The following is a 23,691-nucleotide window of genomic DNA, read 5'->3' on the forward strand; positions in this document are numbered from 1 at the left end:
TCTGACTACTCTTTTGTCTCTTCCACCAGCTACACGCCATTGGCGGCGGCCATTACCGCAGCTAAGGTGTCTCGGGGGCCGCGACCTGGTTCCTGGCTGCGTCAAGTCCATCCCCACCATCAGGGGCCCTGGTGAAGGGCAGCCTGGGACTTAGACTCCGCGCCCTGAGGGACTTCGGTCTGTGGGTAGTGGTTGTCGTCAGCCAGTGCGTTACATTGTTAGGCCTGCCTGTCCGTTCCCCGGCCCCTGCCCTGACAGTTGGTGAGTTTGAGTAGGGTAGTTTTGGTGGAGTGTAGGGGGCGGAAGCCAGACTGTAGAGGATCGAGGAGGTTGTTGTTGGTGAGGTGGGAGCTCAGGCGATTATAGACTATGTTCTCTAGGAGTTTAAAGGTAAATGGCAGCAGGGAGATGGGTCTTAAGTTGTTCAAGTCGGTGGGGTCCAGGGAGGGTTTTTTAAGTATGGGAGTGATGTGCGCGTGCTTTAGAGGGGAGGGGAAGGTGCCAGTAGAGAGGGAAAAATTGAAGATGTGAGTGAGGGAGCGTAGGATGGAAGAAGAGGGTGACCGTAGGAGTTGTGAGGGGACAGGGTCCAGGGGGCAGGTGGTGAGACGGGCTTCTGAGAAGACCTTAGTGACCTCTTCAGTAGTAGCAAAGTCGAAGGAGTGAAGTGTTGAGGGGGTTTTGGTGTGAGGAATGCTAGGTGGGGAGGAAGTCTGAGCAGTGGCGATGTCCCTACGATTTGCATCAATCTTGTTTTTGAAGTGGTTAGCAATCTTGTGGGCGGTGAGTGAGGTACTGGGTGGAGGTGGGGGCGGAGAAAGTAGAGAGTTAAAAGTAGAGAAGAGCTGATGAGGACTGGAGGAGAAGGTATTAATGAGGTTAACAAAGTAGGCTTGCTTGGCAGCGTGAAGGGAGGAAGTGTATGTTAGGAAGGCAGATTTATATCGGGTGAACACTAGTTGGGATTTGGTTTTACGCCATAGTCGCTCCAGCGCACAACTACTTCGTTTGAGATTTTTGGTGTGGTCAGTCTGCCAGGGTTGTAGCGGTCAGGGCCTAATGCTTCGTGTTGTTGGGGGTGCAAGCGAGCCTAGAGCGGCTGCCAGCGAATTGTTGTAGACAGTAGAGGTCAGGGCAGGACAGGGGAAGGATACTGTCGTAAAGTTGGTCAGCTGCAGAGTGGAAGGGAGCAGGGTTCAACTTACGGAGGTTTCTGCTGGTGATTGTTTGCCGTTTTTGGAGGGGTAGGTGTAAGAGGATGAGGAGACGGAGAAGGTGATGAGATTGTGATCCAAGAGAGGAAAGGGTGTTTGTGGTTGTAGGGAGTGCAAAGATGAGAGAAGACAAGATCTAGAGTGTTCCCGTCGGAGTGAGTGGTGGACTGTATACACTGTGCGAGTGCAAAAGAAGAGGTTAAGTGGAAGAGTTGGGATGTAGCCGGGTTATCGATGTTGATAGGGATGTTGAAGTCTCCAAGGATGATAGTGGATAGCTCAGAGGAGAGAAAGAAGGGTAGCCAGGAGGAGATGTCGTCGAGAAAGCGGGACACGGGCCAGGCAGAATCTGCTGCTTGGATCCAGGTTTTGGTGATTGCTAGGAGGTTAAGGGAGCGGGAGACAAAGAGGTCATGGATAGTGGTGAGCTTGTTGCAGACTGTTTTGAAGTTATGTTATCCAAACCTTATGAAACCACATGACTTTAATAGGTGACATGTAAATATGTGGATAACTTCACCTGCTTAAATAATTCATTTACTTATTTTTTTTCCAACACAGATGACATTTAATATGGAAAGTGCCTTTTTTGAACTTTACCAACAATTCAAAGTGTTGCAAGTTGTATGTTCACGACAAGCAGAACTTCTTCAAAAATTGCTTTCAAAAGATGTTCACATTGCTGGTAAGATAACATGATAGAACACTGGTACCCTATGAAGCAGGGTTACACCTAGCTCATAATAAGCAGTGTTAGACCTGATCCTACATGAAGAAGGCTCAAACCTGGTGCCAAATGTAGGAGGCCCAGTCTTGGTCCCACAGGAAGTAGTGTCATACCTGGTTCCACATGAAGCAAGGTCAAACCTGGTCCCTTATTAAAGTGGTTCTAATGGCAGACGTTTTTTTTTTACCTTAGTGCATTCTATGGGGGGGGGGCAAGCTACGCTCTGTGTGTCAATGTCAGTGCAGCTTGCTATGGGGGCACTCGGCAGAGGGAGGAGCCAGGAGAGCCAGCGGGGACCCGAGAAGTGGGGGAGCAGGGCTACTCTGTGCAAAACCATTGCATGGAGCAGGTAAGTATTTATACAGGTGAAACTTGAAAAATTAGAATATTGTGCAAAAGTTCATCAAGTTCATAGACTCATTACATAATTTTGATGATTATGGCTTACAGCTCATGAAAACCCAAAATCCACAATCTCAGAAAATTAGAATAATACATGCAATCAATAAAACAAGGATTGTACATAGAACAATATCGGACCTCTGAAAAGTATAAGCATGCATATGTACTTGCAGCAGTTACTGCCTCAGTCTTTCACATGACTGTGATTCCTACTGAACCAGACTGAGAGACCATTTAAAGGCTCAGGAACCCTTTGCAGGTGTTATGGCTTAATTAGCTGATTAGAGTGGGACACTTTAAACCTAGAATATTGCACTTTTTCACAATATTCTGATTTTCTAAGATTGTGAATTTGGGGTTTTCAGGAGCTGTAAGCCATAATCATCACAATTATGAAAAATGACGGCTTGAACTATCTTGCTTTGCATGTAATGAGTCTATCTCATAAATTAATTTCACCTTTTAAGTTGCATTACTGAAATAAATGAACTTTTTGCATGATATTCTAATTTTTCGAGTTTTACCTGTATTTGTTATATTTTAAAAATTATACGTGATCTTTTACAATCACTTTAAGCATGGCCATACCTGGTTCTGCATTAAGCAGGGTCAAACCACATGACGTAGAATTAGATTTGTTGCCACATGAAATTGTCACACCTGACCTCACATGAAGCAGGATTAGACTTAGTCCTAAATGTCACTCAAACTGATTTATGAAAAGTAAAGTCAAAAGGGCTAGTTAGCAATAACAGTTACCACAGTGCCATATGCCATTTTCTCACTTAGAAAATGGAAAGGCAGTACAATGAATGCATCACCAACGAAAAGTACAGGAAAGCAGTGTTGAGTGTTGCAGTAGGGAACAGGAAGTGTGTCATTAACAAGATTACTGGGAAAAAGTGAAGTAAAATAGGTTGAAATAAAATAAACAACCTCATTTAAGGACCAGTGACAATATATTAAGTTTTGGGGTTTAGATACACTTTAATATGTGTGTTCAATTAAAGGGAATTTCCATTTTTAACATAAACCCCTATTAGATCCTCCATTCAGAGGAATCTCTTTCCATTGAACTTTAGAAAATGTGACAGCGTCCCTGTGACAGCGTCAGGAAAGTGCAGCCGATAAACGGCAACTGTATTTACCCGGTGATCTGCTTTGTGATTGGACACAGCTGATCACGTGGTAAAAGGCTGCCGTGATTGGCCGTTTACCGTATCACCTGATCAGCTGTGTCCGTAGTACACAGCAATCACTGGTGGCGTCGGGTGCACACCGCTGTGGGCGTGCAGAAGGAGTTCTGGAATGATGTCCATGGATGTCGTCCCAGAACCAGACAACCGTGCTGTAGCCATCCTTCGGAAACCATCCTACTAATGGTTTCAATGTCCCTGAAAAGTGTATCTGTGTATTGAAAGAACACAGGTGACTTAGCGTGCAAGTTGCCTTTATGCAGTGTGAGAACTAGCAACAAACAGTAGAGCTCTAAGGACACCCCCACTTGCTTTTCTTCTTTTTAAGGGCTTTTCTGCAAAACTCATCAATTTCCCAGGCGGGGGGGGGGGGGGGGTTTGTACTTGCAGCACTGCCGCTCTTGCCCTACACTTCTGGCCCTTGTCTGTCTTCTGCAGACCGTTGGCTCACCAACTCTGTCCTCACATTAGCAGCCCCTTGCTGCTCTGGCTCCCACATCTTTCCTAGGTGGAGCTCTCCTGACTCCTGGGTCAGACCTCCTGTCTGCCGAGGTAGAGCAGAGAACCAGGGCCAGATCAACACTAAAAGCCCTGCACACACCTGACCAATTAGTGTACTGGCTGTTCTGAAAACCTGGACCCAGGATTGGAGATTTCCCGCCGGGATCACTTTGAAAAGATCTCTAGGTTCCAAAGATTTTCCCAAACACTGAGGAAACTAAAAAGCCAGTTTCCTCTCCATGATACAAGCTTTCTGGAGCCCCTCAACTAACCTGGTTGAGAATCCTGGGTCATAACTTCTTTCTATACCCTGGCAAGGCAACGCTCTGCCACAGCAGGGAAACTTTGAATGGCCAGGGGGTTACTTTGGCACTGGTGTTTCTTCCTCATCAGACCCAACTTCAGTTTTTAGAAGAATAACTTACTGTATTGCAAGCCTTTTCCAAGGGCTTCTTGATTCTGGGCAGGGATTTAATCTTGCCCTCTATCCCCTTTTTGGATACTTTAAACTCCCCTACCCATATCTCATATCCATATCTATGTAGAGATCTTTTTGTTTAGTCAGTGTATGAAGCAAACATCATCCTGGCATCAGGCACTCTACCTTCCATTCAACAAGTCATACTACCCACTTGCAGACTGACCACTTCTTAGTTTCCCAATCCATTCTTCCTCATGCTACTAAGAACACAACTGAATGATCTCAGACCACACATCAATCACTTTGTTGTTTAAGCTGGGTAGTATGTTACCCCAAGCCTGGTGTGAAGCTTAATGGTGCTGCTCCAAAGCTGGATTCACAGAGAAAGATCACCCGCCGGCATAGGAATGAAGGGAGCAGCGTGCTAGGTCTATTCCAGTGTCTAGAGTAAGGTAAGGGGGAGTGAATGCCACTCAGAATCATCCCCAGCAATCAAGTGTGTTGGGTGTATGAAGTGGCCTCAGCACTGCGCTAGCCTTTGTGACCAACCCCTGATGGGCAGGGTGAAACGTGTCGGAGGGCTTGGCTAGCGTGGTGCTGAGGCCCCTTTATACACCCAACATGCTGACTTCCTGGGGCTGGTTCTAAGTGGCATCCGCTCCCCCTTACCTTACTCTAGACCCAAAGCCTGGTATTTTGAAGTTAACAATTATCTCATGCAGAATGGCCCTCTTAAAAAACATTCTGATAAACTCACCCAATACTTTTCAGATAATGACAATAAGATGACCCCCCTCCTGCAGTACAGTGGGAGATCCTCAAGTGCATAATGCAGGAAATACTTTAGAAGGGTACTGAACTACAGAAAGCTATACCCCAAATTACCCAGCTCTCAGATGGTATCCTGTACCTACCAAAACTCTGCATAAGAAATCTCTCCTTCAAACCCTAGCAACGAAATTCAAGCTACAATGTGAATACCTCAAATCTTAACTGCTGCATACAACTAAGGCACATTTTATTTTTAATTTGGTAATAAACCCAGCAAGATCCTAGCCTGGGCCTCCCCTCTATTCCTGAAAAGAAACTTGGACACCCCACTAACAGCCAACAAAATCCTTGTTCCAGTCAAATCCCTAAAATCGAATAAGGTGCCTGGCCCAGAGGGCTTTACAAGCATCTAATACAAAATGTTTCCATTCCCAATTGCCCCTAGGTTCATCGCAGCCTGCAAATTGATTTTCAATGGCCATAAACCAAAAGAGGGAAATATTCCACCTTATGCAGAAATTATCAACAAATCCTCTTTGCTGAACAGTGACTTCACAATCTTTACTAAAATACTCTCTACATGGTTAATACCTCTCTTGCAGTCTATAATTTATTCAGACCGGGTAGGCTTTTTGCCAGAGAGGCGCAGGATACAAAGACAATACTGTAAGAGTCCTTGATGCAATCCACCTTGCCCATGCTAACAAAATCTCCATGTCTACTCTTTACCGATGTTGAGTAGATGGGCAATTTTTAAAAGGGCAACCCTTCATCATATTGGGATGGGGGACCACATGTGTTAATGGTTGCAAGCTATCTACTCAACTCCCACCTCTGCGGTTATGGCTAGCAAAGCTCTCTTCCCTTACCTATGATATGAGACAGGAGTGCCCTTTATCATCTCTGATTTATATTTTCACGTTGGAGCCTTTTTTATGGCATGTATGCGAAAATGAAAATATCACAGGTCTCCCAGTACAAGCTCTGCATAGGTGGCAGCCTTTGTAGATGACCTATTATTTTTTCTAATCTCTCCTGCAACCACCCTTTCTAATTTCAAAGAGCAAAAAAACAATATGGTGAGCTGTCAAATTGTTAGATATTTTTTACGCTCCACAAAATGCTCAGGGAAATGTCTGTTCCTGACCCTCTGAAATGCTATCACCTTTCCAGGGTTTTGGCCTTATGTAGAGATTCTGACTATGAACAATGGATTTCCCCAGAACAGAAAAATTCTTTCATGCCTCTTTACTGTCTCCCTTGGGTGAAAACAATACATACTGTATTAAGACCCTTAGGATACATCTAACCACTGAAGCGTCTTTGCATTCTGCAACGGGGGACCATATACATGACCCTAACTGCCCTATCACACCAATGACCTCCATTTTAGGTAATGCCTTGGTCAAGAAGATAGACAAAGTTCTTCATTTTTTCAACAACAATACCTTAGACTAGGATTTTCTCTGGCGATTCAGCTACTCATTAATTTTCTCTCTACTACTCTCAAACAGGGCACCTCATTACCATGACTGACACTGTTTGAGCGAATATGCATTGAGTCTTGTCCTTCCAGTCGATCAGTTTCCTTAGCATACAAATTTCTTGTACAATCACCTGTTTCCCTTATGCCCCCTTTCCTGCTCAAGTCAGAGAAAGACCTTCGCAAATATTGTTTAGTTTTGTACTAGTGTTAGAGGCTTTTGGACATGAGTAAGGCAGGTAATTAAACAACTGACTGACCCCTGGGCAACAACATGGCACCCTATTTACTTCACTATTAATTTCTCCCCAAACGTAGATACAAAATATCTCTCTTAATCTACCTCTTCAATGTGTCCAGGACCTGTATCCCTTCCATCTGACAGCAAGAACTGCCACATTTTATAGTTCTTCACAATTATTCATTATCAAACACATGGTGGATCTAAAAATGACAAGGACAAATTCTGAGTACAAGTCTATTCTTGAGCAGTCAGACTACTTAACACACTCTTCTTTTATGACCCATACATACCTATTTTGATGGGAAAGGACATGCTTCAGCACCAATCACCCCCCCCCCATCTTTACTTTCTGCTTCCTTACCCTTTTCAGGTACCCCTCACGTACTCCTACTCTTCCTCCAATACTCTTTAACCTCTCTTGACTTCCCCTACATCTTTTTACTCTGTCTACCTAATTCCTCCTTCCCAGTTTTTCTTGAATTGCTGCATTTTGTTACCTTATTGAAAAAAAGGACTGAGAAGGTGATTTACATTCTAGTCACTTTAATGCCTTCTACAGTGTGCATTTTCTGTCTACAATCAAAATTTGGACCCAGTCTACCACTACCACTTTACTGTTCCCTCTTGACTGCTTGCATTGCTCTTTTAGTAAGGTACATTTCAGGCTGATTTATCTTATGCATTGTACACTATGTATGTATAATGATCTTTTGCACACTGTGATCGCATGTTTGTCCTTGGTAAAAACTTAAGATAAAGAACAAAAAACGTAATTTATTATAATACATTCTTATCTTTTACATTGCAGAGAAGCCCATGTCAAAACCAATTCAATGCACTGATACTGGAGACCCCATACACTCAAAAAGTCCTTTTTTTCGACAGACAGAGATGAAAGCTCTATCAATAGAAACTGCAAAATCCATGACTGAAGAGCTATATCGGCCATTGGAAGCAGAAGACAAATCAACCTTTTCATTTGATTGTGATATACGATTTCCTCCAAACAAAGACCAGTACCACTTTCTAGCTAGTCAGGATGACAAATCAGGGCTTGCCACGCATGTGTCTAATACAGATGTCAGCCTGGATGAAACAGAGATAAATGGCAACATTGCACTGTTCATCAAAACATATGAACCAACATTTCCCAAGGTGCCTGGTGTTGGCGACATAACCATCCCTGCAATGTCTGAGATGATCTTTTTACCAATAGATCCAGATCCTATTCTTAATATAGATGAAGAAATGTGCTTTTTACAATCAAAAGACATATCAAAGGGAGTAATTTTGGAGCCACAAATCAATAACATCAGTAGAATAAAAGGCCCAGCCCAGGTAGGTAAACTCACTTTTTAAAATCAGCAGCTTACTTGTTAAAGTACAACTCAGAAATTAAGCAAAAAGCATAGCTTGAATCATAATATCTGAATAATGCACCCAATATACTTATTATCAAAGGTATTGCAGCTTTAAAAAATAAACTTTTCTACTCTAGAATGATTCTGTTAAAATACTCTGTACTTCCAAAAATGATTTCAGGGCTGGTTCACACTATGAATCACACAGGAACACACAGCGATCCAGGTGCAATGTGATTCCACCCATTCATTTGAATGAGCTGAAGTCATGGCGGACCACACCAGAAGTAGTGTATGTACTACATTATAAAATGCACAGGAACCTGATTGCATGGTACTATTGTAGCATGTGATTTGGTGCAGGCATACACACTCCTTTTGCGACTTGTGTTTGGGGTCTCATTAAGATAGCATTCACATCCACTGCAGATCTCAACTGCAGTGCATTTTGAACAGGGTGCTGGAAACGCAACCTAAACGCAGGTTTCCTGCACCGCATTCTGGTATGAACTGGTCCTCAAGTCAGGCAGATTAGTCATCATTGATCATTGAGTGAGCAGATGTGCCCAGGCCCGGTGCTTCTACTAGGCAAACTAAGTGGCCTCCTAGGGTGCACTGCTACTTAGGGGTGGCTGGGCGCAGCACTGGTCGACTCTCTCTCTGTGTGGGATGTTGCCACGTCATGAATGATCCTTCAGCTGAGAGGAGGGGCTGTAGCGGGGCGGAAGAAAAGACAGTTAGATGCCAGGTGTCTTGGGACAGTGTAGCAGCTGAGATGCAGCTCCTTCCAGTGTTCCTCTCAGACTCAGTCCCTTACTGCAAGCCGGTTGGCAGTTGCTCATCACTGTGGAGTTTCTCTTCCCATTCATCAGTGGAGGCGGAGCTGTGCCTGTGGAGGAAGGTAATGCCTGACTCTGATGTCCTGTGTCTGTGTCAGTGTGACCCAGTCGGCTGGACATTTATCACATGTGCAATTTGTCGGTGAGTGATGACATCATCACAATGTTACAGCCTGCTCTTCTAGTGCCTGCTGGGCCTTCTGATCTGTGTCAGTGTTGGTGGCGGTGTATTGTGTTGTGTTGGATCTGTCACTTTGTGGGATTGCTCAGTTCAGGTGTCCTCTGTGTGTGTGTGTGGGCTGTCACAGCGTTTTTATCTCCCCCCATTGCCTGGGGAATTCCAGCCTGGGATCTGTTAGAGTGTGGATCCATCATCCTCCTCGCACTGCAATTGTCACCCTGCCATTGCCAGCCGCAGATACAGTCCGTCTGTGACACCGATTTTATCTTTAATATTGGTGCTGTTGGCATCTTATATGGCACTTATTTTTGCAAATAAGTTTATAAGATTTTATATTTCCTGCTGTTTTTAAAATTATTTTTTTTTTTTGGGGGGGGGGGGTGCAAGTAGCTGGTCCTGCCTTGCAGTAGCTAATCTAGCACTGGCACTGCATGTGGCTAGTTAGTCACTTTGATTAATACACTCTATCTTGACCTCACACTTGCTGCAGAGACTCTTACACTAAAAAAAGTCACCAGTCCACAGGAAAATGTCCTTTTTACTCTCCAGAACAGAGGCATGTTGAAAAGTTAAATTACTACCCCCTTAGGAGGAGCTGAAGTTTTGAGTCTCCCTATAGTCCTGCACAGCCAGGCAACATGCATCTCTCAGAGACTTGCATTCCAGAGACAGTAAACAGTCCTTGAACTTGTTTTTTTGGATTTTATTAGGGGTAATAAACTATCACATACCTGGTGATGGAGGTCAATGGAGAGAGGGCTTCCCTTGCGGCTAAGTTCCAGACTCCCCTGAGAGTGAGACAGCGGGAGTCAGTCCCAAAGTTGCACAGGTCGCCTGTAGGAGTGCTGGTTGGTGGTCCACTCAGAAGCACAGCTGGTGCACAGAGATAGGTCTGCAGACAGGAGGCGTCTGTGCATGGGATGCAAGCCCTTTCCTGGATTTAGATGTTTACTGGGTAGTCTGTTCAAGCCAAGGTCAGGTACCAGGTGGGAATCAGAGCAGACGTAGTCAGATGGGATAGCCGAGGTCATACACAGAGGAGCGCGAGAAAGAGAGAGTATCCGTAAGCCAAGCCGAAGTCAGATCAGGGGTAAATCAGAGTAGACAGGTCCAGGAGCAAGCTGAGTTAGTAACAGGAAATCACAGGTCAGAATCACAGGGCACCGGGAGCTAGAGATCATCCAGTAACTTGAGGAAGTGATGAGCCTCCTTATAAAGGCCGTCTGGCACCAAACCGAGGCTGATGTGTGCTTCTGTGGCCATGCAGAGTACTGGCAGAAATGCCAGATCTTCCAGAATTTCTGCCGTGGACAGGACCCTGACATAAACATGAATGGGGTTGAGGGATGTATGGGTTGCCCAAGGAAATGTAAGCTGGGGACAACTTCCTGGCAACTATATACAAGTCTTTACACAGCAGAAATATTCTGGGAGAGCTCTCCAGTCTCTCCTGGTGTACCACCCCAGATCTTTACCCAGCTGTCTGGAGGAAATCCCTGGGCAAGGGGATCCAGTGCCTGCCACTTTAAGTTGAATGGTCCCGGGTAAGTAGCTAATCAGGTTTCCCACCTGAGAGCTCTTTTCCTCTTAACTGGTCCAGGGGGTGTAGGATTACTCAGTCTATTTCCTCTGAGCAGGCTTAGGTAGGTGGCTGCCTTCAGGCCTTCTGCCTGGCTGGCTCCCTTTCTGGCTCCACAGGTAGTCCTCCCTCTGGGGACTGGTGAAGCTGAGCGATCCTCCTGTCAGGGTCCCAGCCTGTAGGTAGGCTCCTTCCCACTGGGCCTTCTCCCAGACTGCAGAATCTCTTCCTCTCACTCCAGCTTCCCCCTGAACTCTCCTGCTGCTGAGCAGGCTCAGTCATACTTAAGGGCTGTGCTGACTCCATGCCAAGCCTCCTACCTGGGGATTGGTCAGAATCCGCTAAGTATGCAATCAGCCCATCCTCACCCCACCCACTGCTTTTAGAATCTTCTCCAAGATTTTAGAGCAGGGGGAGGTATCAAGGATCTGATCTGCAGAGCCTCTCAGCCCTAACCCAAATCTGACCCTGCTGACTGTTCCCAGGCTGCTACTCAGCCCTTCTAACTAAAAATGAATAACTAGCTCCCCCTGACTATCTAAAGGGGTGCTACAGAATAAAATCTATTATACTCACCTAGGTGGCTGTCCCCAGCTGGCTCTGCACTGAGAACTTAGCGATCAAAGACCTCCAGAGCAGAGAGTCACAGCAGAGAGCTGTGACTGTCCTGACCTCTGCCCTCAGTTCCATAATGGGCTTAGATAGCTGGGGGTGAAGATCTCTTCAGGAAGCGTGTCAGCAAGAGGCTTAACAATAGCAGTACTTTTCCCAGTGATTAGCTGTGCAGGGGGTGTGTCAGCACAAGTGTGACCACTGAAGGACAGGCTTTGCTCCCAAGAAAAGAAGTAAACTGATCATGCTGGGATAAATGTGCTTCCATGCCTAGTGTGGTCTATTTGAAACAAGAAAGCAGGGGGAATGGTAGGATCACTGGGTATTTCACACAAAGAAAGCAATCCAAAGAGAACAGGATACTTTTTCATACAAGTACATAGTTCACACACATATCAGGAATATGAAATGTAGGGATAACCAACACTTTATGATGAAAAATGGCATGTGTAAAAATGTGATATGCTATATTAGTGGGGTTTTCATTGAGCTACTTGAATTGTGTATACCTAGGTTTACTCATTTTAGAAAAAGTAATCCAGTTTAAAGTGCATCTAAATCCAAAGCCAAAAATGTAAAATATTGCAGCTTGATAATTCTTGGTGTAATTACTGCATTTGTTTCAGGTTTCGTTTGCTTTATTTTCACCTGTCCCTGGGTGGCTATGTCGCTCCTTAACTGAATCTATGGAGGGAGCCATGGTTGTCACCCTAGGTTGCTTTCCGGATATGGACTACAAATGGGTCATATCTCTTCATCTCCATTACATGGGGGGCAGGACAATTGGTAGATTGCAGAAGATAGCTATGAAGGAAGATTCTTTGGTGTAGTTCACAGGAAGTAACAAGGACACTGCATCTGTTCTTAGCTTGCAAAAAAAAAAGGAAAACGAATGCAGCCACAAAATGTAATTGCCCTGCTTCCCTAGTGTGCCCTCCTGAGCCCCTGTACCCTGCCCTGCTGCCCCCCTGTACACTGTTTATCTCAAGTTGGAGTCAGAATCGAGCATCTCTACACGAAAGGAAAGCACAAGTTTCACATTACTTAGGTACAATGTAATATTTATTGTATTATTTAATACTATTTCTAAAAATAATTGTTATATTAACAGCTTGATGATCACACCAACGTTCCATGAGCTGAAGATGTGAACATTATTTCAGGGGTTCCCCAAGTTCTCAAACTTTTTGCCAGGTGTTCCTTGAAGGTAAAAAGGTTGCGAAACTCTGTCCTATATCGTCAGCTCCATCTAGTGGACAAAATGCAGTACAGTTTTCTGAAATACCTCAATGAGAAAATATACAGCATTTTGATTACTAGATGGATGGATCATAGGAATTCATCTATTAGCGATATTACAGCCAAAATATGTTAAGCATGCATGAATCTGTGTGACATTCAGTCAACAAATGCTTTATAAATAGACCCCTGTCTGTACATACATCATCTACTGTATGTATAGGTAGGTGGACAGATTAAACATGGTTTCATGGTTTCAGAGTGATGTCAGCCAGTTGCTCTTTGTATGTGACTTTCAGTGCAGTATTTAGCATGTGACAAATACTATTATTTTTGTTATATTGTTAAAATGTACTATAAACTATAGAGGGGATTTCTTAGAATCCCGTCTAAATGAATCAAGGTGCTAACATTCTGCAAATGTGTTCTTTTATTGTTTCCGCAGCTTTAATTAATAGCACTTTTAATTCCTTTGACCTGGCAATGTGTTGGCATGCTGTCAGATGATTGTGCTGGTTGATAAATCTCAGGATATGCAGTGTTTAAGCAAAGCTTTTCTCACACTCAGGAGAAAGGTTTTGCTCCATTTTTCATTAGCAAGATCCTTGATCTTGTCACACACCTATTAATCTGCATTTTGATGCTGGCCTCAATATAGTCAGTTAACGCTCAACTTCAAAATTCAAGATTTTAAAGGTGCAGCGCTCTAAAACTCCTAACTAACAAATATGGCCCATATTTTGCAACATATTAAACATACCATGTCCCTATGAAAAATAAATAATAATAAACAAACCTCTTTGTGATTATTTATAATATTCAATTTTCTATCTGCCAAATACTGTCTCCCTCTCCTCTGTTCTTACCACTCAGTACCAAAGATAGTCAGTTTCCAGGTCATCATGAAAAAAAAACCCAGGGAAGCCATACCAAGCTTATTATTGTTTAATTATAAAGGAGCACAAATCCAGAGTGTGTATTTACATACCATAGGAAAACACTTGCTTGTATGAAATGCCTATACTGCTGGACGATTCCAAGATGGTGATGCATTCCAATTGGCAGATGTGACATCACAGGTGTGGCCCAGCTCATTTTACACCTGTGACATCACAGGTGGGTGGGACTACACCCCACCTTCGCTGTTGTATTCTAGCAGCAAGACTCTTTCTCTGCCAGAATACACTGATCAGTGCTGCAACTGACTGGCTGCAGGCACTGATCGAGCAAAAATATACCAACAGTCCTAAATCAACTCCTCCTGAATGGGAACAGCCATATATGGATCGAAGTCCAGGCAGTTCCTGCTGAACAGGCCAGATTTCAATCCATGTATGGCCAGTTTAAGGGAAAAAATTATTGTTTATTTGCAAAGGGAAATATATTAGACAGTGCTATATAGTAAGTAACAAGTACAAACTTAGTCATGTATAAAAATAGGCCACAGAGAATAGCATCTGATGCAGACAAGGTTACAGTCACAAAATTCCTAACAACAATACATTGAAGACTGCAGTCAATGGAGGATAAAACATTTAGGGCCAGTTCACACTACATGCGTTTCTGCATCTAAAACCCACAGAAAGTAGGTTATATGGTTGTGAATGTCATAGTTCACATCAGTGCTTGCAGTTCCAGTGCATTCTAGATGCAGACAAAAAGTAGAACATGCTGCATGTTTCCTGCTCAGAACTTACTAGAATGCGATAAAACGCATCAAAAACGCACTGGAATGCACCAAAAAAGCACTGGAACGCACATGTCCCTATTTGAATTGAAGAGAAAGAGGAGAAAAAATGACATGGAACGCATCATAAACCCACTGGAATGCGTAAAGAATGAACCAGAACGTGCCAAAACCGCGCATGCGAAAATGCATCCGGAACACATCTTGACTACATTTCTATAGTGTGAACTGGCCCATAGACAAATTAGAAAAAAAAAAAAACATGAAGCTGCAAGCAGAGACCTGTTAAGCTAGATTAACATTTGTGCATTGTAGGAATGTCCAAACAATCGCCCGCATTCCCACAATGCATCAAAAAGTGCATTTTTTTTGGTGTTTGGCAGTATCATTACTTGCAACATGGTACCATGCATTTTAGTGCGGTGCAATTTTAATAAAAAAAAAAATCATAAAACAAAAACAAGCTTTACAACCACTATATCGTTGCCTGTCATTTTTAATCACAACCCATCTGTACAATACATACTGAATTAATCTTTTTCATTCAGTAAAAATGCTTGCTTATGTAGCACTACCCTTTTGAGAGCCACTGATTTTGGGTCCCCCTATTTTCCTGCACAGCCAGGCAACATACATTTTCCACTCCTGTATCCAAAGTCAGTGATTAGTCCATGAGCTTGTTTTTGCTTTATTGAGGGCTAGACAACTTGTATAGGGTCTAGGGGTATATAGGATGCCCAATGGAAATCAAACAACTTGGAGTACAAACTTCCTATGCATAAAAAGCAGAAAACTTCGATCAGCACACAGTGTTTTTCTATGAGAACTTAGTCCCCTTTAAATGAACTTTCTTCAGACCCCAAATGAAAATCTCCTCATCCAACTGACTGTCATGAAGAATATCTGAAGGAAGGGATTCTGAGACACATGGGTATGATGTTCCAGTGATAACTAATTGGGTATAGAAGTACTCACACCCTGTTTTTGTAGCTTTGAAAGGTGAAGCTGCTTTCAAGCCTTATACTAGGCTAGCTTCTTCCCCTGCTGACATGCTGTGGACTGTAGAACATTGGTGGTCCCTCTTTCCAGCTCCCAGCCTGTAGATTTCCCCTCCTCCTCTTGGGCCCCCTCCCAGGCTCCACACCAGCAACACTTCCTCACTCCATCTTCCATCCGACTCCCCTGCTGGCCAGGCTCTCTCATATTTATGGGCTGATCCAGCCACACTACCAGGCCTCCTGTCTGGGATTTATCAGAGTTCCCTAAATATGCAGATCAGCCCTTCCTCACCCCCACCCAGGGGCGGACTGACCATTTGGAAACCTGGGCACTGCCCGAGGGCCTGGGGTCAGTAGGGGGCCCCATGAGATGCCCCTGGTACCTTTTGTACCTTTTTCATAGGCTTTTTTGAGTTTGGGCAAGGACACAGGGGCCCCATGATCCCCTATTGCCCGGGGGCCCCATGAGTTGTCAGTCCGCCCCTGCCCCCATCCATTGGCTTCTAGAAACTTCTCCAATTCTCTAGAGCAGAGGGAGGTACTATAGGACTGACCTGTAGAGCCCTCCAGGTCTAACTTAAAGTAACCTTGCTGACTCACACCCAGGCCTCTAACTAGCCTCTAACTATACAGCTGGAGGGCGCTACACTTATAACAATGAAATTCACTGCTATAAGCATCACTATGGTAACATTAGATTGCTCTTGTCACAGTGTGTAAAAAAAAAAAAAAAATCATAAAAAAAGGAAAAAAATGTAAAAAAATTATTGATTTTGTTTTATTGTAATGTCACCGGTTAGTGTCCCTGATCACCACCACACCAGTTAAATGAAGATGCTGTACTGCACTGATGACAGAATGTGAAAAAAATAAATTGTGATTTTTTTTTATATCTCTTCATTTTTCAAAAAATTGTGACAACTTCACATTACTTGAGATAGGCTATCAGTACATCAGGATTGATCGATTTTCACATATCTACCATAGTTTGTGGTCAAAATTTATGAAGAACAATTATTTATTTTCAAAATTTTTATAACAGAAACAAAGAAAACTTATTTTTTTTTTTTAACAATTTCGGTCTTTTTTTGCTTATATAGCAAGGAATAAAAAAACCCAGTGGTGATTAAATACCATCAAAAGAAAGCTCTATTTTTGTGAACAAAATGATAAAAAATTCAGAGTTCAGTGTTGCGTGACCGCGCAACTGTCACTCAAAGTGCGACAGCGCTGAAAGCTGAAAATTGGCCTAGGCAGGAATGGGGTAAACATGCACGGTATTGAAGTGGTTAAAGGATAAATTCCCCTTTGGGAACATGTTACATGTTGCACCCGGGAATATCTGCTGCACAGTACATCCCGTGCAGCAAGCAGATATTCTGACAGGTCTGCAGGAGACCTGCATGTCATCAGTGATCTACTGATTGCTTGTGCAATGCTTTCCAAGCTCCTGCAGACAAAAATAATAAATGCAAATTTATAAATGCAAAAATATATGCATTTATTATTTTTGTCCAAAAGGTGAATTTATCTTTTAAGGTAAAAAAATGTTTATGCGTTAGTTCCCCCCCCCCCCCTTTTTACTTAGCTGAGCCCTCATTTCATCCAGCACTGAGCCCATCTGCAGCTCATCTTTCCTCTCACTTCCTGATCTCACTGGCTTTACTGAGGCATTGGCTCCTGTTTTTGTCAATCAAAGCCAGTGACAAGGGAGTATGGGGGCTGAGTCCTGCTGTCTGTGTCAATTGATGCAGACAGCAAGCCTGCGCGGGTGCCCCTATAGAATGCGTCTTTCTATGGGGGCTTTTGGTGGAGGAGAGGAACCAGGAGCAGCAACAGGGAACCCGGGAAGAGAAGGTTCTGGGCCACTCCTGTATTATTAATATTATTATTATTATAATACAGGATTTCTATAGCGCCAACAGTTTGTTGAGCGTTTTACAATATAAAGGGAGACAATACAGCAACAATACAGTTCAGTACAAGAGAGTTAGGAGGGCCCTGCTCCTTGGAGCTTACAATCATCCAAACTCCTTAGGAATATCTTCTCTTGTGTATGGTACTGTTTCTGGGATGTGGTGCCTTGAGTTCTCTTCTGGTTAACATTCTTGTGTAAATATAAACCTGTTTGTTATGTAAAAAAAATTTACAATCACTAATGCAATAGTCATTACACAGAATCATTGCAAATATGAATAAATACTGAGCTTCAGCATGAACTACACTGGTCCCAAAAAGAGATGTACATGGATTACGCCATTCCATAAGGCCCATTCACATCTGGTGTTTTGGAATCTCAGGCAGAATCGCTACAGTTCTGCCTGTGATCTGAAATCACACTGCAGTAGTGGCAAAACATACCACACATGTTCAGGTGCCATTCATTTGCAATGGCAACTAAACTCGGTGCGCTTCTGCTGAGATTGTCACACAATAAATCCCACTGCAATCGTGGCAAACCACATCATGCAAATCTTGTCACCCAATAGAAGCTCCTGCTCCTTTTTGGGTGACATGCCTCACGTGAAGTGGTTTTCCATGGTTGCACTGTGATTTATCGTGTGACACCGCTTTTAGGTGCAGCAATTCTGTCTGAGATCCCAAAATGTCAGATGTGAACAAGCCTAAATCTGACAATTGCTTGTGATTCTACAATTCCCTTTCCTATTTGTGTCTGGTATCAACACACCATTTCTTAAGAACAGCAACTTGGTGGGGATTTTGTAGTAATGTTTAACAAATATAGAGTAAATGTTTTATAAACCTGGAGAGGCACACACTGCAGGATGCTTGAAGTCCAGTGTGAAGTTTCCACAGTCTGTGTTGATTTGGGGTGCCATGTCATCTGCTGGTGTTGGTCCACTATGCTTCATTAAGTCCAGGGTCAACGCAGCCATCTACCAGGAGATTTTGGAGCACTTCATGCTTCCTTCCGCAGATGAGTTTTATGGGGATGCTGACTTCATTTTCCAGCAGGACAAGGCACCAGCCCACACTGCCAAAAGCACCAAAACCTGGTTCAATGACCGTGAGATTACTGTGCTTGATTGGCCAGCAAACTCGCCTGACCTGAACCCCATAGAGGATCTATGGGGCATTGCCAAGAGAAAGATGAGAGACATGAGACCAAACAATACAGAAGAGCTGAAAGCCGCTATTGAAGCATCCTGATCTTCCATAACACCTCAGCAGTGCCACAGGCTGATAGTTTCCATGACACGCGCATTGAGGCAGTAATTGCTGCAAAAGGGGCCCAAACCAAGTACTGAGTACATATGCATGCTTATACTTTTCAGAGGTCTGATATTGTTCTATGTACAATCCTTGTTTTATTGATTGCATGTAATATTCTAATTTTCTGAGATTGTGGATTTGGGATTTGAACTATCTTGCTTTGCATGTAATGAGTCTATCTCATATATTAGTTTCACCTTTTAAGTTGCATTACTGAAATAAATTTTTGCACGATATTCTAATTTTTCGAGTTTCACCTGTATTAAATAACTCCTCTCTCCAATTTCAACAATATCAGAACATGCATTACCAATTCTGTCCACTTGGTGGCCTGTTCATCATGTATGTTCCAAAAAGAGTGCTTCTATAAGGACACACTGGATTTAGATAAGTGAGAAATCAAAACTTTGCGCTCTTTAGTAGTTTTTTACACACTTTTTGCAGTTCTGTTTTTTTTTGTTATTATAACTCAGACATGCTGTTATATCGTTATAGAGATTACTGATACATTGCTACATTGCTTGCTGTCTTACTTGTATGTTGCATCTAAAGTGTATATAAAGCCAAAACATTTTGTTCTGTTATCACGGGGTAGGGTTAGAACCCTTGTCACATATTTATTGCTGTCTGTGTCTCCACAAAGAGATTTACCTCTTTATGTGTCCCAGTGAGCTTGGTCATTAAAAATGAGGAAAAATACAAAATTTTGAGTTGTCACTGGAGAAGGAAGGACATCTTCCATTGGGGACACCTCTTGTTGTGACAACTGTCTAAGACAGGACTTCCCTCACTGTAGAAAGATTTGCTCTACCTTTCTGTTCTGTCTGTGAGAGAGGAAGTAAAAGAAAATCTCCCCAATAGGACACAGAGAGAAAAATCAAAACCTAGCATGGGTTTAAACTCTTTTCTAATTGATCCCATACAAGAAACTGGCTTTAGACATTCTTCAGCATTGTGATAAGCATGTAATTTCCCTCTCCTACCCCCAATACCCCCAATCCTGTCCCCCATAAACTTAAGTACTAAAATGGTTCTTAAAAATCTAAAGTTGTTCACTAACTCCTGGTACACATATGTGCTGACATACGGGCCGCGATTTGCATGGGCATGAGCGCCCATTCATTTGAATGGATGGGAGGAGGTCCCTGCACTACTTGGGAAATCGCAGCCCACACTGGAACCAAGGTTCCCAGTGCGGTTGTGATTTCCAGTGCAGGAGGCATGCCATTAGAATTAGCAGTGAGGTGCATTGCCACCATAGGGTAGGAATTGTGCTACTGAGAGGATGACCACGTGAAAATAAAAGAAAAAAATTAAAAAAGTAAACTAAAACAGCAACCTTATCTAAGGACTATACACTACACACTGCTCCAGATCAGTCCACCACAATCAAGCTCTGAAAAACTGGTCAGGTGCCAGTCCGGCTTGTACCATGGAAGATCAAGAAAGCAAGGATGAATTAACTGATAGAAATAAAATTCCAGCTTCTTTATTGCAATAGTTAAAGTGGTATTAAGCCCAAACCAAAAATGTTATTTATACCAACCATTAGATTTTTAAGGCTTTTTTCCCTCTATTGTCACCTGGTGACCTGGCCAGTATCACCTCCTGTATTAGAGTGCCTCCACTCTGGATGAAAGAGCACAGGGGGCACTTTTGGACAGCAGCATTATTAATCTGGGTGGAGTGTTAAGCTGTACTCGCAGATTTAGATACACTAACAAATAGAAACCAATCTGCAGCTCACATTTTATGTTCAGTTACAGCAAACAGTTTTCTTTCCTTTACGGGAATACATAAAAGCTGATTATTGCAAGCACCCCTGCCAGTGGTAAATAGTTTGTCACATCCCTGTAAACTGATACATCTGGAACAGAGCTTGTTCTTTTGAAAAACAACAGACTTAATGGCCAGATCACCAGATGAAATGGAAGAAAAAAATCCTAAAAAGAATACTAATGCAGTCATCACATCTAAGAATTGGTAAGCTGCAGTATATTAAGTGTCTGATTATAGGTTTAACACTGCTTTAAAACATCCACAAAGTCACAGCACACAGAGAAGGAACAAATGTTAACACATTTCACACCAAAGGCGCTTAATCAGGACTGGTAAACTGCAACTTTTTGTTCCTGGGTTTGGATACACTTTAAAATACTTTAAAAAAATTGTTAATAATTTGGCCCCCATACATTGAGCTGGTAAAGTGGTCACACAAATTATTTGTGAATGTTAGACCGCTGTGATAGTGAATTGCATATTGGCTGCTCTCTCATTAAAAGAAGAGAAGGTATATTGTTAATGAGTAGTAGTTTGAGATTTCAAGTTGTCTTTATTACAAAGGATTGGAAAAGGATTTGATCCCCCGTTGGGTTTTTAACTCGTTCCAGAACTCTGTTACTGAGATTTCCCTTTACTTCCTGTCCTGGTGACGACATTTTCGTTAGACATGAAGTGTGGGCGACTCTCCAACAGTAAAACAGAAATAAAACTGCCTTTTCAGTAGAGTACCTGGAAGCTAAGGCCCCTGTAAGCATATTTTACTGCTTCAGATTTTCCCTTACTTCTCTCTCTAGTAAAATTAATGTCATGGGGTTGGACATTAAGGCTGGTCATACATGAGTCTTATTTTTTCCTTCAGCCAGCAGCAGTCGTCAGAATACACTGATCAGCACTGCTGGCTAAAGTCGGTAGTTTTGATCGAAATAAATTTTTCCAAAAGACTGGCTGTGCACAAGTCGATTGATAAATCAACTTGTATACAACCAGCATGTCCATGACCACAATTTAGCTGGTCCCGCTGAACTGGCTGAATTTCGATCCATGCATGGCCAGCTTACAGCGGAGCTCCACCCAAAAGGGGAAGTTCCACTTTAAGGACTCGTCCCCCGCTCCCCGTTCAGGACTAGCATCTGATTTTGACAGGTACCTGCTCCCACTTTTGCTCCAACCGCCTAGGTGATCAGAATCGGAAGTTCACCCCACCTTCCCCAGCAGTCTTCTGGGACATGTGACAGGTCCCAGAAGACTTCGAGACCATTCACAATGTACAGCGCTGCTCGTGCATGCACAGTGGGCACCTGGCTGTGAAGCCACAAGCTGTCACAGCTGGGTGTCCACACTGGGGACAGAGGATGGCCGGTGAGCACACCGCTGGATCATGGGACAGGTAAGTGGCTGTTTTTATAAAATTCAGCAGCTACAGTTTTTGTAGCTGCTGACTTTTATTTTTTTCACAGGAGACTTGGGCTCCGCTTTAAGGCTACATTCACATGCAGGTGTTTTAAATCACAGGCAGAAAAGTTCTGGAACTTCTTTGCACAACTCACGTCCTATGATTTTGTTTGCACAATCACGGTCCGTTTGTCCCACGACAAAAACGCCTTGTGTTTTCAGGTGCCATTGAAATTAATGGCACCTGAACACGCTGATGCGTGATTTCACATTTCAACAGCACGTTTTCACATCATGGGCAGAATCACGGTGATTTCGCCTGTGATTTAAAATGCCTGTATGTGAATTGTGCCTTATTGAGAAAAGAATTGCCCTGATGAAGCACCAAAAACAGTAAAAATCGAATAAGGGTTCTAATCTACTGCCACTTATAAATATGTTTGGACAAAGTAAAAACAGTAGAAACCTTGTATTTAACTGCATTTATCATGTTCCTACACTACTAAATTACTAAATTGGTGTACATTGTTTTGTTCTTTCTAGTCCTCATGGCATCCGGATTGTCTATCAGAAGAATGTCACCTTGGCCATCACGATGACAATATCTCAGATGTGGGCCTCAGCTCTCAAATATGTGAATTCTGCCAGGCAGTGTTTCCAGCTGGATCAGCAACTAAAGGAGAATATCTGCAACACATCACTGGACATGTAGAATGACCCTCATCACTGTGTGATATTTATTGATCGGTTCCAGTGTTTATACATAGCAGCTCTATGGTATTAAACTGACGTATATAATTATTGTCTGCACTGCACAAAAACTCCATTTCCTATTACAAGTAGTGATGAGCTTGGGTTCAAACTAAAGCCAGCTGTCATTCCTGGGCAAATCAGGTGCAGCAAGGACATTTCCCACCTCACTATTACCTATAAACAAAAGTTTTGGGATGATCATGTCACCATTGACCTAATATGGCCACATGGCCATATTGGGTCTATGACAATGACCTAATATGGCCATATTAGGTCAATTATGTCAAGACCATTCCTGCCCCTTTGTGCATGTTGTAGTGCAGGGGAGCCCCCATCTGCAGCTCATTGGCTTGGTACTGACAGCTGATTTCCAGGCTTGGCCAAAATTGAAACCAAACTCATCCCTAGTTACAAGCTCAACACTTTGTTCTATGTTACTTTATCATTAAAAGGAAGCTTCTAAAAATTAGATACATATAATAACTATTCATTCAAAGAAATGTGGATTTTTTCTTAAAGTGGCCTTGTTATTTTTTTAAAGTAAAAATACATCATCATGAAAGTATAACGGGAAGAGCTGGCAACTCGTTCTCCCGATAAAAGAACTTTATTGATAAAGGATACAGTGTGCAAGTCACAGCAGCTTATGCGTTTCGGTAAAAAAAAAACCCTTAATTTTACTGAAATGCATACGTTGCTGTAACTTGCACACTGTATCCTTTATCAATAAAGCACTTTTATCAGCGGTGGAGCCCATTGCTGAGGCTCTCCGTACTTCCCCTGATATTAGGGCCTAATCCTTGTTGTTTCCCATTGTCCCTCGGCCCCTGGCAGGGCCCTTCCCCTACAAAATTACAGTGGGTGGAGAGTTTCCGGTATCTAGGAGTTGTGATCTCTCGTCACCCTCAGATTTTCTTTCCTTAAATTTGGCTCCGATGGTGCAAGATCTTAGATGGAAGCTGAAGGCGTGGGAGTCCCAACCTCTATATCTCCTTGGGTGCATTGACCTGATCAAAATGAAAATCCTTCTGAAATTCACTTACTTATTTTGACATTCTTCGCAATGGATTCCCAA

At 42.9% G+C, this 23,691-nt stretch overlaps 1 protein-coding gene across 1 annotated transcript; it reads left to right on the plus strand.

Moving 5' to 3' along the window:
- The first annotated feature begins 1,787 nt into the window (after positions 1-1,787).
- On the plus strand, positions 1,788-23,181 carry LOC149472119 (TRAF family member-associated NF-kappa-B activator-like). Its single transcript, XM_089693093.1, has 3 exons — positions 1,788-1,899; positions 7,768-8,297; positions 22,407-23,181. The coding sequence occupies exons 1-3, from the start codon at positions 1,788-1,790 to the stop codon at positions 22,578-22,580; spliced, it is 816 nt and encodes a 271-aa protein (XP_089549219.1). The 3' UTR covers positions 22,581-23,181.
- Positions 23,182-23,691: the final 510 nt, after the last annotated feature.

This window comes from Staurois parvus, unplaced genomic scaffold (assembly GCF_062004578.1).
Source record: "Staurois parvus isolate SC_StPar_1 unplaced genomic scaffold, SC_StPar_1.0 ptg000023l, whole genome shotgun sequence".
NCBI classification, from domain to species: domain Eukaryota; kingdom Metazoa; phylum Chordata; class Amphibia; order Anura; family Ranidae; genus Staurois; species Staurois parvus.

Coding starts and splice junctions, on each gene's coding strand:
- LOC149472119 (XM_089693093.1), top strand. CDS start 1,788: ATGGAAAGTGCCTTTTTTGAACTTTACCAACAATTCAAAGTGTTGCAA. Junction 1,900..7,767: donor AAAAGATGTTCACATTGCTG/GTAAGATAACAT, acceptor TTTACATTGCAG/AGAAGCCCATGTCAAAACCA. Junction 8,298..22,406: donor GAATAAAAGGCCCAGCCCAG/GTAGGTAAACTC, acceptor TGTTCTTTCTAG/TCCTCATGGCATCCGGATTG.